The sequence below is a fragment of the Magnolia sinica genome, chromosome 2 (genome assembly GCF_029962835.1).
Source record: "Magnolia sinica isolate HGM2019 chromosome 2, MsV1, whole genome shotgun sequence".
Taxonomy (NCBI): domain Eukaryota; kingdom Viridiplantae; phylum Streptophyta; class Magnoliopsida; order Magnoliales; family Magnoliaceae; genus Magnolia; species Magnolia sinica.
Window position 1 is genome coordinate 27,902,766 of NC_080574.1, and position 19,268 is coordinate 27,922,033.

At 40.4% G+C, this 19,268-nt stretch overlaps 1 protein-coding gene across 4 annotated transcripts; it reads left to right on the forward strand.

Moving 5' to 3' along the window:
• The first annotated feature begins 1,191 nt into the window (after positions 1 to 1,191).
• Positions 1,192 to 17,971, forward strand: LOC131236813 (transcription factor SRM1-like). 4 transcript variants are annotated; one of them, XM_058234274.1, is made up of 4 exons: positions 1,192 to 1,431; positions 1,492 to 1,528; positions 1,647 to 2,077; positions 17,054 to 17,971. In XM_058234274.1, exons 3-4 carry the CDS (start codon positions 1,692 to 1,694, stop codon positions 17,550 to 17,552), a joined length of 885 nt encoding a protein of 294 aa, XP_058090257.1. In that variant the 5' UTR covers positions 1,192 to 1,431; positions 1,492 to 1,528; positions 1,647 to 1,691; the 3' UTR covers positions 17,553 to 17,971. The 4 variants fall into 4 exon arrangements, with proteins under 4 accessions (XP_058090257.1, XP_058090256.1, XP_058090255.1 ...); XM_058234273.1 differs by having other exon boundaries at positions 1,192 to 1,528; XM_058234275.1 differs by lacking the exon at positions 1,492 to 1,528 and having other exon boundaries at positions 1,197 to 1,353.
• Positions 17,972 to 19,268: the final 1,297 nt, after the last annotated feature.

A 19,268-nucleotide genomic window follows, 5' to 3' on the forward strand; every position in this document is an offset into this window, starting at 1 on the left:
TAATACAACCCAAGCTTATTATTTGGTGTGGTACATTTGAGTGTTGGATCTGCTTATGTTTGTGTATATAACTTTAAATGATACGAGAGAAGGGATGGACGGCGTGGATAAACAGATACGTCACGGTGGGCCCGCCGTAGAACTACCTATTGGTGGCTAGAGAGATGGGCGTAGAGGCGGGGTAGTACGCAATGCGCGTCCAAACAGACGACGAAAAACTGCTGACGCTTTGCTTCTAATCTCAACAGTGAGTGTTTTTTTTTTTTTTTACAGGATCTAAAGAATAAAAAAGCGAGGATTCTGGATATGGGTTTTCTACTTTTTCAGTTAGCTTAATCAACTTTTTTTTTTAAAAATCTCAGGGGTTAAACTGTAAAAAGGTAGAAATCTAGAGGTGGTTTTTTTATTTTATTTTATTTTATTTTAATCTTCACCGCGGAAAAAATCTGAGGTATCTCTACCACCAACTGGGTTTTGTTGTTGTTGTTGTTTTGTTTTGGGTCTTAATCAGCGATTTTCTTTTAAATATAAGGCATTTAAGAGTAAAAGGGAAGGAATCTGGAGTTGGGTTTATGTCATTGTTAAAGAAAGAAATTAAGGCATCAGATAGTTTGGTTTTTGCTGTTTGTGGGTCCTAATCAGTTAAAATTTTAAATCTGAGGGATTGAATAGTAGAAAAGGGGAGACATTTTTAGGTGGGTTTTTACTGCTATGGTAGAAACCAAGGTATTATGAAGTGGGGTGAAGTGTTTGGGTCTTGGTCAGTGAAAGCAAGGGAATCTAGAGGTGGGTTTTTACTGTTGGGGTTTAAACAGTAAGAAAAAGACAAGATTTCATCATACAGGGGCTGGAAAGGCAAAAAAGAAAAGAAAAGAAAATGAAGTAGATAGGGATTTGACTGTTTGGATTTTGATTAGTAAAGATAAGAGTGAAAACAAGGTAAAAAGGTAGTGTTTAGATTTTATTTACTGTCAGGGTTAAAAAACTTAGATTTTTGTTTTTTGGGTGTTAATTTCTGAGGGTGTTTGCTGTAAAGACTGCTTTTCAGGGGGTTTTTGATGACAGGATTTCACTTTCAGAGTACCCTTTCTTACCATTAATAGACACAAGGTTGTTTGGCTGGTTGTTGAGGTCCCTTTCATCTCCACAACCCAAACCCTAACTCTCCTTTCCATTGAATTCCCCTTTGTAACGCCTTTTTTCTTTCTTGCTTAGAGCTCCAATTCATTACTTCTGTTTTAGCAATTGGATTTTTCTTGCTGCCCAACTGAAGCTTCGATGTCTTTTTCAGCATAAGTCTTGGGTTTCCATGATTTCCATGGCATTTCAAGAAAGTCCCATTTCTTTTGCAACGTAATTACACTCGATTTCTCCTTCTTCTCTGTTTGGGTGCAATTCTCTTGGCCTTCTGTGTTTTCTGTTTGGTTCCTTTTGTGAATCTGACACCCGTTCTTGACTGCATCTCTAAGTTGTGAAATTCACAAGCCTTTACTATGTAAATATTTCTATCCTGCCAATTACCCAGCAGGTATGAATGCCACCCCAACAAAATATTCAGAAAACTACTTGAAAGAGATATTCTGGAATTTTTTATGTGTATTCATGGTTTTGGAGAGGATCTTTGCTTAGATAGAGTACTTGGGCAGGTTCGTTTCTGTGAGGATTATGGTCGGTGATTCGAACGAAGCCAGATGAGCGCTGATGAGACAAGCAGCGGCTCCTCGTGGAGTAGGGAGCAGGATAATTTATTTGAGGAAGCCCTGGTGTCATATCCTGAGGATTGCAGTGACCGCTGGGAGAAGATCGCCGCAGCTGTGCCGGGGAAGACCATCGACGAGATCAAACAACATTATGAGCTTTTAGTGGAAGACATCAACAACATCGAGGCTGGTCTTGTGCCTTTGCCTTGTTATGCATCTTCATCAGAGGGTTCAGCCGACCATGAGGGTGAAGGAGGGGCTGGTAGGAAAGCTGCCCATTTTGGGAATTTTCAGAATGATTCCAGCCATGGCGGGAAAGCGTCGAGGTCTGATCAAGAACGCCGGAAGGGAATAGCTTGGACGGAAGATGAACATAGGTAACTCATGCCATTCTTCTTCTTCTTCTTCTTCTTCTTCTTCTTTTCTCCTTATTGCTCTGCGAGTATAAATATAGATTTCTGTTGAGAAAATTCTGAAAATATTTTTGGATATAGATTCGTTACTGTTGCATTACTTTATTGATTAGTGGATATGCACGTCTCCAATTAAATATTATGCTATTTAGAGAAGTTGGGGCTTATGATGTGGATTTAAAGACTGGATTGAATGGTCAGTTGGAATTGGAAAGTTCAAGTTGTTTCTAGGAATCCTAATGAAAACTCATTTCTATTTCATGTCTCTTATGGACTAGAGTTGCATGAGTCTTCTACTTAAGCTTCTGTTTCTGCTTCAGAAGCTCATGATATCTAGATGGTCAGGGTCCTAAAGTAGCTTATTTTTTGCAATTGTTCCAGCTTCCTTCCAGTTTTGGTGACTATGGTATTGGCCTAGGAATCAGTCGGGGCATTGGTCATTAAACCCAGGAAATGTTCTCTTCATCTTGAACATTTCCATACGTACATGATGAAAAACGTTGTTCGTATGCTTGCAAATTCTGTTACAATTCCAATTGCGCCCGTTTATTTGTTCTTTAAAATTTTATTCTTCTTTTTTACTTTTGATTAAATCATGAGTGTTAAAGTATAGGATATGTACGTACAGCTGTACATACTATAGATTGCTATATGGATAGATACATGTATATTTGTTAAGATCTCTACGTATCACCTGTCTATATATTCTTGTCATTCCCATCAACGAAAACATACAACAAATCTCCAAAATGTAGTCTCTAAAATAACATAGTACCAGGGCCGCAATTTTGATCTACTGTGACCAATCTCCGGTCACCACCATTCCTGCACTGCTGCTGAACCACCTCCACATACACCATCTCATTTCTGACCAATCTGCTGTTCATACATCACCACCTCAAATCTGAATCCACCAGCCTTAAACCCATCTGCCCGATCTGCCACCTCTGACCTTTGTGCTCCCCATTTCAAACCCATCTGAATTAGATCCACCTCCTGCCATTACCGACATCTGTGTGGCTGCTGCCATCAGCACTCCTTGCCCAATCTGCAACCCTATTTTCAACTTGCTATAACCCCATAGCACCCTGCGACTTCTTGTCCTGAACCCGTCGCTGCCATCATAAGATTGCTGTGATCGGACCCCTGTTCACCATTTGCAGATTCCATCATTCATTATTGCTAGCGTCACTTCCAAAAATCATAATTGTCATACCTGTCAGCACTGCCAATCCCCACCACATCCCATTACAGCTACATCTAAACCCATCCTGATCTGCTGCTGTTGTTGGAGATTGTTGATTTGTTATTCCATGCCCACACAACCTGTTGCCTCTTCCGCACTAGTTGCCACCTGTCACCAGTGCAATGATCGTGGATAGCAACTCAATTTGAAGATTGAATGGACCCTGTTCTCATCCCTGAACTGCACTTGAACTACATCGATCAGAAGTGCCAGATCTGATTTTCCCTCACATGCACCTGATCTGATCAACGCCACGACTGTCTCTGATAATCAAAATCCAATGCAATCAGCATCACCACTGCTGGAATCACCCACCGCTACTAGAACCTCCATTATTGCCGTCCAGATACGCTAATCCTCATCACCTCTGAGCTCCCTGCACCACGGGTATCTGATAGAGCACATCTCCTGTTGTTAGAATGTAAGATATGTATGGAAAGCTGTAAATCTATAGCTGTACATACTATGGTAGTGACATGGATGGATCCATGCATACGTGTTAACGATATATTCTTGTCATTCTCATCGATGAAAAACATACAACTATTCCCCAAAATGTAGTCCCTAAAATAACAATAAGTGAGAGAGGAAATTGGGAAACAGCTTCCTTAGAAGTGAAAGATGGAAACTTGAGAAAATAGAAATGGTCCCTTCTAAAACAACTCAGCTCACAGCCATATCCACAAAATTAATCTAGTATGGTTTAGAGGTTCATAAATGATAAAGAAATGTTATTAGGGAGCATATGCAAGTGAAGGGGGGAAGTTACAATAGAAGCTTTTACTTTGTTCCACAAGATCTGAAGTTACTAAAACAGCAATTTATGACAAGTGAAAGCTACTTAGATGGATAAACCTTAGAAAAATGGTTGGCTGATTTTTCTTTCACAACATAAGATAGAACACTACCCTTGAATGTGACCATATTGTGGGTATCTCTTCAAATAGAATTTCTTGTCTTATCCTACGTAAGATGAGATGTTGCAGCCTTGTGAAACTCAAGAGGAGGATATTGAAGATTTGAGAGGTGCGTGTGAGAGAGAAGGGGGAGAGAGTTGTAGAGAATGTGAGGGGTTAGGGTTTCAGAACCTGAAGCATCTCCTTTTATTACCACAAGTCCACAACCATGTGGATAACATGTGGACATATTGGGCCTTTAACAAATGTCTAAGCTCAATAGCCTAGCTTACTAAACTCCTACAAACTTATTCGACTCTATTACAAGACCTATGCAACTGATCACAATACTTGATGTCTAACACTCCCCCTCAAGCTAGAGCATAGATGTTAATTATGACCAGCTTGTTACATATAGATGCACCCTATACATGTGGTAAACCCTTAGTGAAAACATTAGCTAACTGGGCCTTGGAAGGAACATGTTCCATAAGAATCTCTTTTGACACAATCTTCTCCCTGATAAAGTGGCAATTGACTTCAATATGTTTCGTCATTTCGTGAAATACAGGGTTATTGGCAATGTGCATGGCCGCCCGGTTGTCATAGTATAAAGTCATGGAAGTCCCATAAAAAAGGTGAAGTTCTTGAAGGAGAGAATCGACCCACAAGAGTTCACACACAATGTGGACTATACCATGATATTCAACTTCAGCACTAGATTTGGCGACCGCACTTTCTTTCTTACTTTCCACGTCACTAGGTTGCCTCCAATTGCAATATCCTGATGTCTATCTTTCATCTGGTAGAGATCTTGCCTAGTCTGCATTAACAAAGGCCTTGATGTGAAGGTGCCATTCAATCTGTAGAGGTGACCCTATCTTGCAGTACCCTTAATATAACTCAGAATATGGATGATGGCATCCCAATTTTGAGAGTGCAGTTATGCATAAATCGGCTAGCCATTCTTACAGCACAAGAGATGTTTGGTCGGGTAACAGCCAAATATATGAGTTTTCCCACCAGTCTTCTATACTTCTCGGCATCTTCAAGTAACTCGCCTTGGTCATAAGACAACTTTACATTTGCATCAGTGGGAGTGTCATAGGGTTTGCACTCCATCAATCTGGTCTCATCGAGGAGGTCGAGGGTATACTTCCTTTGGGATAGCATGATGCTAGAGTGGGACCTTGCTACCTAAATTCCTAGGAAGTAGTTAAGGAGACCCATGTCTTTAGTTTGAAATTGCTCCTAGATACAATGCTTCACATCGATTCTCCCATCTTCAATTCTTCAATGCTGCCTGAGATGATCATATCACACATGTACATGATAAAGATCACTACTCCCTTAGGTCTATGCTTTACAAACACAGAATGATTGACCCTGCATCAGCGGAAGCCATAATTCATAAGTGCACAACCGAACTTTTCAAACCAGGTCCGAGGAGATTGCTTTAATCCATAGATGGCTTTGCGTAGCATGCATACTTTGCCAGTCTACACCTGAGCAACAAACCCAGGAGGTTGCTCTACATATACTTCTTCAAAAACGTTGCCGTTGAGGAAAGCGTTCTTTACATCAAGTTGGTAAACGGGCCATGTCTTATTAGCAGTAATAGAAAGTTACACTTGAATAGAGTTTAGTTTGGCCACGGGTGAAAATGTTTTTTCATAATCCAAGCCAACTGTCTATGTGCATCTCTTAGCTACAAGGAGCGCTTAAGGTGCTCAATCAGCTCATCAGGACGATATTTAATGGTATAAACCCACCAACATCCAACTGACTGTTTTCCTGGAGGAAGAGTAGTTAGAGAGCAGATGCCTGTACAATTCATTGCGGAGATTTCATTTTCCTTCGCTTTCTTCCATCCAGGATGGGCCAGTCATCACGGAGAGAGGCAAGGACTACAATACAAGACGGGTTCAACGCAGAGGAACGATATGATGGGTGAGACGTTGATAAGAGACAAAATTAGAGGCAAGTGAGGGACTTGTGAAGACACTGAGTGGTATCAGGGACCTCATGTGGCGACGGTGGGCTAGAGGCCAATCACGTGATCTACTCTCAGTCCCATGAGGTGGAGTGGCTGGAACAACTAGAGACAAGGATGAGATGGAAAAAATGTGATGGAGAAATTCAAAGCTTTAGTAATTTTACTCACGGAAAGAAGATTCATGGGAAACTTGGGAACAAAGAGGACATAGTTTAAATTGGAGCTTGGGGAGGCAGTCCCTTTACCAAGGATTGAGGGATGGGGGGAGGGTTAATGTTACCTGAGCTGTTCACTTCAATGATGATCTAGTTCTTATTTTGCTACTCAAGTCAAGCCCCGATGAATGTAGGTTTGCTGCCAAAAACTTTCATTTTGCTATTCTGCTCTCTTTGCTCGGTTAGTGGCCTTGTGCTTGGTTAGGCATGGAAGGTACACTGATTGTCCACATGTTTTGGTCTCGGTAACTTGGACACGGACGTAGATGTTAGCCTTAGGTGCCAGAAATGGGTGTGATGTGTCAGATGTGGTGACTTTGAAATATGAAATGCTGATACATCTTTTAGTCTTTTGATAGCATTGACAAATATGTTATTACAAATCTATTGGTTTATACCCAAGAATACATAGGAAGAAATATCTTGATATTTGAAATATGAGTAATGCTACGACGATTTGCTCAGGGTTGAAGTTTGCATGAAATCCACTACATTCATCATTTATAGAAGATCATTGTAAGGCATGATCCTAGAAATCAGGCCCATCAAAAACTCAAGTGGACCATCCACACGGAATAGCGGAATATGACACACCATTGAAATCTTCTAGGGACCGAAGCAAAGTCTTGGATAAAGCAGATCTTTGGTTGTTTCCCTTCATCCTCCATTTACTCACCTTATGAATGGGTTGGATGTCATATTAACATCATAGTGGAGCCCCTAGAAGATTTCAATGGTGGATGTCTTTATTCTCACATTTTCCTATGGTGTGGCCCGCTTGAGTTTTGGATGAGCATGATTTTCAGGCTTACCTCCTAAAATGGGCTGGCTTAGGCGATGGATGAATTGGATGCTACATATACATCATAGAGAGCCCTTCATCCTCCATTTACTCACTTTATGAATGGCTCGGATGTCATATAAACATCATAGTGGGGCCCCTAGAAGATTTCAATGGTGGATGTCTCTATTGTCACGTTTGTCTATGGTGTGGCCCACTTGAGTTTTGGACTTGCATGAATTTCGGGCTAAGCTCCTAAAATGGGCTGGCTCAAGTGATGGATGGATTGGATTGGATGCCACATGTGCATCATGTTGGGCCCCTTGGAGATTCACGCTGGCCGCGCTAGAGGAGAGGACATGTGTCATTGTAATTTGGTGAATTGCTCAATGAATCGCCTCTGAGTGAATCGCTGTAGCACCACTCTTGAAATACGGTGAAATTATATGAATGGCACCAATAGATATAAAATGTTGATGGTTGTGACGAGCATAAGAATTTTTAAGACTTGTATCATTTTTGTTACATTAATATTGTTGTTGTTAGAATGATGTCTTGATCATACCCTTGAATGCAACGTCGCAACTCAGCTTAGATATCCTCCAACCTTTAGTTATTTGGTTTGTGGTACACTAGGTGTGGTTATGGCATACAATTTGGTGTTCCTTGGCATGATAAATTTGATTTTCTCCATTTAACTAGAATAAGTGGTTGAAACCCATATTGATGCTCATTAGGGAAGGTGTCCCTAGTATGGCCCATCCATTAGAATGGCCTCCTCTTGGATGGGCCATTGCCTGAAACCCATATTGATTTAGTGGGTCCAAAACATGCAAAAGGTCACCTACAATGGCCATTCATTGGACCATCAACGCACTTGTGGGAGCCATTTGAACACAAGAAAAATCGTATTTTGCACAAGCGAGGACATGTCCCCAAAATTTGATAGTTAGCAAGGATAACATGTCTTTACTAAAAAGGTGGGAAGAAATGAGGAAAGCTTGTCTTTAGTTTGGTGCACGCGTGAACATAATGTTTTGCACACATTTATTACATGGCAACCATCCAAGTTCAAGAACCCCTACCAACATTCAAGTGCCTTTTATGTGTCAATGTGCATATGTGCCTGGTCGACGCCATAGGTTTGCTCCCTATAGGTGTAGATTTAATTCCCTATGAATGATATGTGAAAAATTTGGGTGTACAGTCTTCATCATAGGTTTGCTCCCTGTAGGTGAGGATTTGATTCCCCTTCTTGGCGTTCCTTTTAATGGAAAAATCAAAAGCTGAAGGAATGAAAAGATGATCTGTGAGGCAAGTTTTGGTTATCATGAATCTTTTTATTGGCTACCAGTGATATCCAGAAATAGAGAAGTGAATTTTAATGATGATAAGCTGAGATTACACTGTACGCTCATAGATCTCAATGATTAGAATTTTTCTAATTAATGGAATAATACTTTGAACTTGATTATGAAGTTTACCGTGCACTTGAGTCTAGGAGAAAGTAATATCCAACATTCATGAATCTGGGAATTCTCATATCTGGATTATTCTACAAAAATCACTCGAGTTTATAGAAATTGTTCTGTAATTCTCAACTTACTTTTCGCATATTTTGCTCGGGACTAGCAAAATGCTGGTTGGGGGTTGTGTTGAGGGTCAAATATTGCATATCAGACCCAGTTATTGCATGGATTTACAATCATTGATACCGTTTAATAGCCTGATTTAATCGTGTTTGTGATGCAGAGTGTATTTACAAGCATGAACTGAAAAAGGGTGCTTAAACCATGGATTTGACGCTCTGATGACACCCAAGGCAAGGGACGGACTCCAGGGGACCAAGATCGATGGAATTACACACCAGGGATCCGAGGAAATCAAGCCATTCACGTTAAAGAGGCCCGAAAATGGTGAAAAATGCAAGATCACATAGTTCTCGCCATCTGATTGGCTCAAAACTTCATACATGGCTTGAGGGCCATAAATTAACCGTACATATCAAATTTCAGCCCTCGGATCACTATGGAAGTACCCCAACTGACAGATCAGCCCATAAACCGTTGATTCTGGGCCCACCTGATATCTGAAGCTGCCTAAAATCTGGTCTCAACGCCTTAAATAGGGAGATTAATCGAATGAATGGTTTGGATTTTGCATATACATTACAGTGGGCCCCGTATTTACAGCATGCGTACATAACGTGTACACGTATGAGCCGCACCGAGCTAACTAAAGCGGGTCAGCGCCTGCTGACCCGCATCATCTTCCTAAAACGACAATTGCCGTATTAACGCAGGTAACGGACGGAACTGTCCATTTTTACGGACGCTAGTGGGCCCCACACATTGTCCCAGTGGACAATCCAAACCGTCCATCGTGTAGAGGGCCTCGACTACTACAAAACCTTGCTGAACTTTTGGAAAACTTGTTCACACCCCAAGTGCAGGGTTGTGATGTAGTAATAAACTCGGTAAGACCGAGGTCGAATCCACAGGGACTGAAACCTGTACGTTATCTGAAAATAACTAGATCTAGATCTAGGCTAAGATGAAATCTAAACCAATTGTGATTTGAGGAATAATGGTGAAATATTAATCTAAACTTAAAGAATTCAGAGAAAGGGAACTAGGGATTCAGAGGATCCACTTGTAGAGATCAGGGAGATCTTATACCTGCTTCATGGATATTATACTGAACTTACTTGATATAGTTTTCAAGAGATGAAAGGTATAAGAATTAGGTATGATTCCATCACAAATCCATGCCTAAGAGACAAGGTAAACAACAGAACTTAGACCAATCCATAACCAACTAAAAGATGTATGAGTGTTAGGAAGGATTCCATCATCCAACTATGTCTATGAGACGATGGCGAACAACAGGGTTTCCGAACATCAAAATAAAAGGAAAGGAATTATTCAAGCCATCACAAATCTACTGTAATTTAAATCACAACAAACCATTAATGACTAAAAGAATTTCTTAAATCAAAACAAAGTCAAACAATTCAGTTCAATCAAACCTATAGAAGCTCCTATCACGCCACAAGCTTCACCTCTTAGCCCTAGCTAAGGGATTTAGCCTAACATAATCATAGGAAAAAGAAGAAAAATAAAGAAAAAATACATAAAAATTCCAAACACTTCTCTCTCCGCCTCTCTTTCTCTATCTGACGTCCCCTATTCAAGCATACCCTCTTCTCCACGTTTGGAACTCTTTTTATAGCTTTTGGAGTGGTGGAAATCGGATTTGGGAAGCTATCGCACGCGCAGCGAAAGCCTTTTCGCAGCCAAGTTCGGGGCTTCATAACTCTCGCGTTCCTTGCATTATTTTTATAAAATCAGCGTCTCTTGGAAGTATTTTGGCTGGCCTACACGATGGACGGTTCAGATCTGCCATATGATCAAAGATGGTGGGCCACAACTGCCTGGAAAATCCGATTTCGCGGACGTGCGTAGCCTTTCGCACGTCCGGCGCTGACGTGATCGGTGGGCCCCACAGAGGTATTTTCGGGAAAATTCACCCCGTCCATTAGATTCAGGACGAAATTTCAGTCAAGAATGGGTGGTTTTGAACGTCCATTGACGCGGCCCAGAGAAGAAATCACCTCAAAAATCGTTTTGAACGTCGCAGGACCGCCTGTTTGTGGCCTTTGTATCGCGCATATGTACATGCATGGGTGTAAAATCTCAATAAGATTTTGTAGTAGTCGAGACCCTCTACACGATGGACGGTTTGGATTTCCTACTTGGACAATGTATGGGGCCCACTAGCTTCCGTAAAAACGGACAGTTCCGTCCGTTTCCTGCGTTAATACGGCAATTGCCGTTTTAGGAAGACGATGCGGGTCAGCAGGCGCTGACCCGCTTTAGTTAGCTCGGTGCGGCTCATACGTGTACACGTTATGTACGCATGCTGTAAATACGGGGCCCACTGTAATGTATATGCAAAATCCAAACCATTCATTCGATTAATCTCCCTATTTAAAGCGTTGAGACCAGATTTTAGGCAGCTTCAGATATCAGGTGGGCCCAGAATCAACAGTTTATGGGCTGATTTGTCAGTTGGGGCACTTCCATAGTGATCCGAGGGCTGAAATTTTATATGTTCAGTTAATTTATGGCCCTCAGGCCATGTATGAAGTTTTGAGCCAATCAGATGGCGAGAACTATGTGATCTTGCATTTTTCACCATTTTCGGGCCTCTTTAACGTGAATGGCTTGATTTCCTCGGATCCCTGGTGTGTAATTCCATCGATCTTGGTCCCCTGGAGTCCGTCCCTTGCTTTGGGTGTCATCAGAGCGTCAAATCCATGGTTTAAGCACCCTTTTTCAGTTCATGCTTGTAAATACACTCTACATCACAAACACGATTAAATCAGGCTATTAAACGGTATTAATGATTGTAAATCCATGCAATAACTGGGTCTAATATGCAATATTTGACCCTCAACAGTGCCATAAATGCTACATGTGTCACTAGTCACCTTAAGCTTCACATTCCATCTTTACTTCATGTTTTAGGCGTTTTACATGTAGGGAATAGAACAACTGGTCCAAAATAGTATGACCTAGATGGACTTCTATAAAAGAAAATCTTTTCTTTTATCAAGATAGCTAATTTAAGACAACATGACTTAGCTTATGTGGAACACAACTTTGGTTGCATCCAAACGGTCCCTTAGTAACAACAGAATTTTGACCATCCAGTTAATGAAGATTGCAGGTGAACTTTCATGGTTTAGATCATCCAATTGATATGGGTTTTAGGCCATGGCCTATTGGTGGTTGTTGTAGTCGTTAATTTGGATTTACGAGTACTCTCATTCATGAGCGTTGGTGAAGTTTAACACACTTCACCAATATGGTGAAGATTACCAAACCTTATGTATCATCATTGTATCCTTGCCCCACCTATTTGTCCCTGCTTTATGAATTCCATTTCGCCAATTGTTTCAACTTCTGACCTAAGGCCCTTCTTTAGAAGGTGTACACAGTTTCATATCCTGTTCTCACCACCTTGATCCAAGTCCTTATAGGTCTTGTCCCATCCTCCTTTTAGGTCCTTCAACCTTGATTAGGTGTTACTCTTCTCACTGCAGTCATCACTAGTTTTCGTAGCACGTAGCACATGATTGTATCATTTCAATGTGCTCGACATCATTTTATCTCCTATTAGGGCTACTCTTAGGCTTCTTAGAATGACCTTTTTCTTGACCTCTATTTGTCCCCAGTCTTCCAACACATCCATCTCAACATCCTCATCTCCACAATGCTCATTTCAGGTCATGTTGTTCTTAATTGCCCAAAACACACACACACACACACACACACACACACACACACTAATGGATGCACATTTCCAAAATAGCCAAGGCTTGGAAGCTCCTTAGCCAAAATATCTGCTAAGGAATGAACTTCCCTAGAAACTTGTCTAAGGGGGTCTGGATGGAAGAAGCTAGAGCCTAATTTGAGTGATGGTAGAGCCACACTACCTGGTCGAGTGACACTTCCAAGTTATGACACCTTGCCAAAGACACAGAATTACATTTGGCAATTACCCTTTCACCACTAACTTTAACTGCTAAGAGAACTGATTGTGAAGAGATTAAGTCGTATTTTAATGGCTTCTACTTGCCCAAGCTTGATGACCCCTATGTCATTGCAGGCCACATCAATGATTTTGAAGATCCTTGGGTTGCCCATGGAACAACTGTCAACATTTAGTTAAGCCAATGACTTGGAGTTCGGAGAGGATTCCATCTATCAATCTTTTTAGGATCCCCGTGCTTATCCTATAATAGAAGAATCCAATTTCTCGAGAGGCCCGAGATGGTGATGCCTTTAAACTCCATCGTAATGGGGCCCCAAGTCACTAGGAGGATTTTTGTATTTTCCTCGATATGCTTGGTGGGAAAGCAACATCATTGAAAACACCCACACCCACGTATTTTAGTCATGTGCATGTAGCCACAACGAGTCCATTATTGGAAATCGTGTTTACATTTTATCTTACAAATACTAGTCATTTCATACTTGTAGTTGAAATTTTAGAAACTATGCTAGAACCAGGAGATCAAATAGAAGAAAATAATTGCACTCGGAAGAGTCATTTATTCCATGATACATCGTCATCGTCATCATCATTGTTGTCATCATGTAAGCCCAATCCCAATTAATTGGGGTTGGCCATATGAATCTTGTTCCATCATTCCACTCTATCAAGGACCAAACCTTTAGTTGGACCATAGGTCATCAAGTCTTTTTGTACTAACTCCATCCACATCCTTTGGGGCCTTCCCCTTTCCCTTTGAGAGCTTTTAACTTGTACCAACTCAACTCACTCCTAACCGGAGCAGTTCTTGGTCTCCGTTGCACATGACCAAGCCATCTAAGTTTACTTTCCCTCATCTTATTACCCATTGGTGCTACTCTTAAGTACCCTCGATTGCTTTCATTTCTAATCCTATCCTTGTCTTGCTACTCATCCATCTCAACATCCTCATTTCAACTATACTCATCCTATGAATATGTTGTTCATTAATTGCCCAACATTCTATCCCATAAAACATGGCTGGTCTATAAGCTATCTTATAAAATTTCCATCTCAATTTAAGTGGTACATGACAATCACATAAAACTCAAGAGGCATATCTCCATTTCTTCTAGCTGCATTAATTCTATGCACAACATCCTTCCCATTCTCTCCACTCTCTTGAATTATTGATGCAAGGTATCGAAATTGATCATTTTGGGAACTTCTTGGTTAGCAATCTTAATTAATTCATTCACTCCAATTGTTACTAAAATTTCACTCCATATATTTTTTTTAGTCAAACTAATTTTAAATCCGTTAGATTCTAAAGCATCCCTTCATAAATATAGCTTTGTGTTTATGCCCTCGCTTGTCTTGTCAATCAAAACTATGTCATATGCAAACAACATACACCATGGGATCTCTCCCTACAAATGCCTCATCAACTTATCGATAACTAATGTACAAAGGTACGGGCTCAACGTCGGCCCATGGTCCAAGCCTATAGTAATTGACAACTCACTTGTCTCTCCACAAGTGGTCCTCACGTTTGTTAGCACTCTCTCATACATATCCTTAATCATGTCAATATATCCTCTTGAAACTCCTTTCCCAACACCCACCCACCAGATTAACTCTCTAGGAATCTTATCGTATGCTTTGTCTAAGTTAATAAAAACCATGTGGAGGTCCTTCCTCCTCTCCCTATATTTCTCCAACAATTGTCCAAGGAGGAAAATAGCTTTAGTGGTAGACCTCCCAGGCATGAAACCAAACTAATTTTATGATACATTTGTCTCATGCCTTAGTCTTTGCACAATCACTCTCCCAAAGTTCTATATTGTGGCTCATAAGTTTAACTCCATGACAGTTTGCATGGCTCTGTATGTCTCTTTATTCTTATAAATAGGTATCACGGTACTTAACAAAACTTTGTCAACCAAAATAACCCACTATCTCCCATGCACATTGGTATGTCAGCTAGTCTAAGGGCCTTTCCTTTTTTCATATTTTAAAAAGCTTCTTTCACTTTAGATATCGTAATCCTATAAAAGTATATAGTCTTCAACGTCATTTTAGTTTATGGTTCCTTCTATCCCTGTATTCGTAGAGTGGTTGTCATTTAACAAGTTATGAACCACATCATATTCAAGAATGATTTGTACTTGTAGTTGGTTAGGATCCACTTTTGACTTAACTGCATTCCCTCTCAACCTCTATAGTTTGTCTATTGTTACATTTGTGGTCACACATATGGAGTATTGAACATGGTGGCTACTTGAAGCTTATTTCACAATGCATTAGTAAAAATATATTAAAATATTTTCTGATGTTTCTCTTCCTAAGTCTGTTCAGGATGCATTGTTGGATGGAAATTAGAAAAGGGCTTTGGATGAGGAAATGAACGGGTATTCTAATGATACATGAGAACTAATTGATCTGACATTGGGTAAGACACCAATTAAAAGTATATGGGTTTACAGTTTACACGGTAAAATATCTTCATGATGGATCAATTGATCATTACAAAGCCAGGTTGGTTGCCAAAGGGTACACTCAAGTTTATGGAGTAGATTATCTAAATACTTTTTCATCGGCAGCCGAGCTCAATAATAGTTCGAGTTATCTCAATTGCTGCAAATCATGCTTGGCTTCTTTTAGGTAGATGCAAAGAATGCATTTCAGCATAGAGAATTACATGAAGAAGTTTATATGGAGCAACCTTCTGAGTATATTGCTTAGGGTAAGTCCTCTAATGTGTGCAAAGTCTATATATGGATTGAAGCAGTTGCTGTGAGCCTGGTTTGAGAAGTTCATTAGTGTGATGGTATTATATTGGTTGAAGGGAGTAAAGTAGATCACTCTGTTTTCTCAAAGCATACTACATCTGGCTATATTGTACTTGGTTTTGCACATGGATGACATTATAATGATAGGTGATGACTGGGGGGGTATTGAGAAGCTGAAGTCATATATTCAATCTCAGTTTCAAATCAAAGATCTTAGTCTTCATTAATATTTTTTGGTCATTGAAGTGGCTAGATTCAAAGCTGGAACAAATCTATATTAAAGAAAATATGTTAATGACTTACTGGAAGAGACGAGTATGCTAGGTGCCAACCTTATGGATACATTGATAAATCCTTATTTTAAACTTGAGCCTGAAGAAGGAAAGTTATTGGCAGATCTGGCATGTACAGAAGACTTGTTGGTGAACTCGTCTATTTGACCATCACCAGGCCATTCATTGCTTTTTTTGCAAGGTCAGTTTATGCAAAGTCCAAGAGCTCCACATTTAATTGTAGTTATGAGAATTCTCAGGTATTTGAAGGGCACACTGAGGAAATGTATCTTGTATGGATCTCATGATTATCTCCAGATAGTTGGTTATTCCAATGTAGATTATGCAAGGTTTTGATATGACAAACAATCGACTATAGGTTACTGCACCTTCCTTGGTGGCAATGCGATTACCTGGAAAAGTAAGAAGCAGAATGTGGTTGCTAGGGCAAGCCCTGAGGCAGAATATGGATCAATGGCACGCACGATTTGTGAACTTGTTGGCTTAGATCCCTTTTTGTCGAAATGGATTTAAGGTCCAATGCCTTTACATTGTGATAATTAACCTACTATATGTATATTGTGAATAATCCGGTTTCCATGAGAGAACAAAGCATATAGAGGTTGACTGCCACTTTATTCAAGGTAAGATCTCTTAGAAGGAAATTTGCACTCCGTTTTTCTCCTCCCATGTTCAAGTTGCAGATTTATTCACCAAAGACATCTTGAAAAGTGTCGATTCGAAAAGATTATATCCAAGCTAGGCATGTATGATATCCATGCTCTAGTTTGAGGGGGAGTGTTAAAAGTGTTAAATGTCATATGGTTTGGCCTATTTGGGCCTTTCGGGTTTTATTGGACATGTTTTTTTGGGTTTTATTTTTCATGTTAGTAGTGTTTAGGCCCATAGGAATAGTCTTTACTTACATTACTTAAGCAAGGAGGGATTATTGTAATTTTCAGATATTGTTTAGTGCGGCCCTAATAAAACTAAAGAGAAAGGGGTGTGTGGTGGCTATCCAAGTGCAGCTGTCCCCCCTTTTCTTCTCTTCCTACTTTTCTGGTCTTTTCTCTTTTTTCTTCCCTATATCCTGTTAAATCCTTTCCCTTCACACCTTTGCACAGTTATGACACAAAACTGCTGGTATTTTGACCACTTTAACTACTCAAGCTAATGTCTTCACTGTTTGCTTTTCAAATGACAGGTTGTTTCTTCTTGGATTGGATAAATATGGCAAAGGAGACTGGCGGAGCATATCTAGAAACTTTGTGGTGTCAAGGACGCCTACACAGGTGGCGAGCCATGCACAGAAATACTTCATTCGCTTGAACTCAATGAACAAAGACAGGAGAAGGTCGAGCATTCATGATATTACCAGTGTGGGTAACGGAGAGGCATCGGTACCCCAAGGGCCTATCACTGGTCAATCAAATGCACCAACAGGTACTGCCAGTAAATCTGCCAAACAATCTTCTCAGCCCCCATCAGGTGCTTCTGGGGTCGGTATGTATGGGACGACAACTATAGGCCAGCCTGTTGGAGGATCCCTTGTTTCTGCCGTTGGCACTCCGGTGAACCTTCCTGCCCCACCACATATGGCCTATGGTTTGCGGGCCCCAGTTGCTGGAGCCGTGGTTCCTGGCACACCAATGAACATGCCTCCAGTGACATACCCGATGCCACATACGTCTGCCCATAGGTGAATGCTGTTGAATCTCCCAGTGTACAAAGGAAAGAGAATAGACTAAATATTGGGTTCTCTGTCTTTATTTCTTCGAACGCAATAAGGTAGCCGTGGCAAGCATAGCGCATCTATCCCAATGTGAGAATGTTCTAGTCTGGTTTATAAATTTGTTTCATGTCTGAATAAGCCATGAAAAAGGAATTACAGGTCTGTGTATATGCAATCTATGGAGGAAGAGGTGGCAGCTTAATAGATAGCTTATCTTAGTTCTTTTATTTCTGATGTGGTGTGTATCCTTGCCCCATCAGTTTTTAGGTGCACAGTGACAGGCTCTTAGGGAAAATGTGTAAAAACCCATATACTGTTTTGACATTTATGTAGTGGTTTGTGCACATATTGTGCCAATTTGCAAATTGGTTCTGCTCAGATGCAGGGTGACATGGGTTCTTCAGTAGGCATGGGAAAGTGATCTTTGAAGCCTAATTGTTTGCTTCTGTGGATTTATGATGTGCGATGCGGGTGTCATTCATTGCTCACTGTTATGGAAGATCCAGTGCCTAGTATTCTATGCTGTTTCTTAACCTGCTGAGACCTTTAATCTTACGTGGGCAGGCGGGTGCTTTGGTAGCTCCCTCAAAGTGGGGCCCACTCCATCTCATTTTTGGCTGCAATCCTCAAAACTTGTCATCGTAGAGGTGTTCTGATGGCCAATCCTTGCCGCTGTGCAAACACACAATAAAGGGAGTTGGGCATCTTAAAGTAATTCTTTTGCCTGATTGAGCCTTCAGAAACTGAAGAACATAAAGAATGCAAAAAGCTTCTCTTACAGGTAAGCATTGCGGTATATGTCATTTCTCTTTTCTGAGCAGTGAGATGGGACTTTTTCTTTGTTTGGCAGGTTAGGGGGCTTGAACTTGATACATTAGTGTTGAAGCAACGTGTGCCTTCGGTTGAGCTATGGGCTTGAATTGCGGTAAGATAGATTTTACCAATAACCCCTTTAAAAAAATGCTTGGTAAAGGTTGTTGGTTTTTGCAGATTGATGACTCTCTCCCAATTGACAGCTGACATTCCTATTGGAAACAGGAGGTTACTATGATGTCCTATGTAGCACATTAATGAATAATTTTCTTTTTAGAGTCCCTTTGTTTCATTTATATATAAGATGGGATAACGATACACTAGAGCCATTGAACCGTAATAAGGTAGACCAATTAATGTATGCCATGTGGCAATCTATGAGTACATTTCAATAAAATTTAGAATTTTGTTTTGAAAAGTGCTTTTAGATTCCACTTGCTCATTTTTATTGATGCTCTACATTATTACGGTTCAACCAGGTCTACTGATAATTTCCCTATATGCTGCTTTAACATTAAAGAAGACGAAGATCACCAATCTATGAGGTCAGCTCAAAAACCTCCCGAGTCATCTAAGAAAACTGGTTGGTATAAAAAAGAAGCCGAATCAGCATATATGGAAAGTTGCGAACTATATAGGCACGACCAGTTGATGTAAGACACCATTTACTCTTTGTTCTTTTAGTTTGTTGAACTGGATAGGTTGTTTAGCTCATAGTTATTAGTTAAGATAGGCAGATGTTTAACTTACTTTTCTTGAAAGGGCTATGGATTGTTGTGTATTTGACTATTTGGTTGTCCAGATTGTGGGCCCAAGTGTCAATGGAACATAATCCCCAAAAAATCAGAATAATTGGAGATAGTGGTCCACAGTT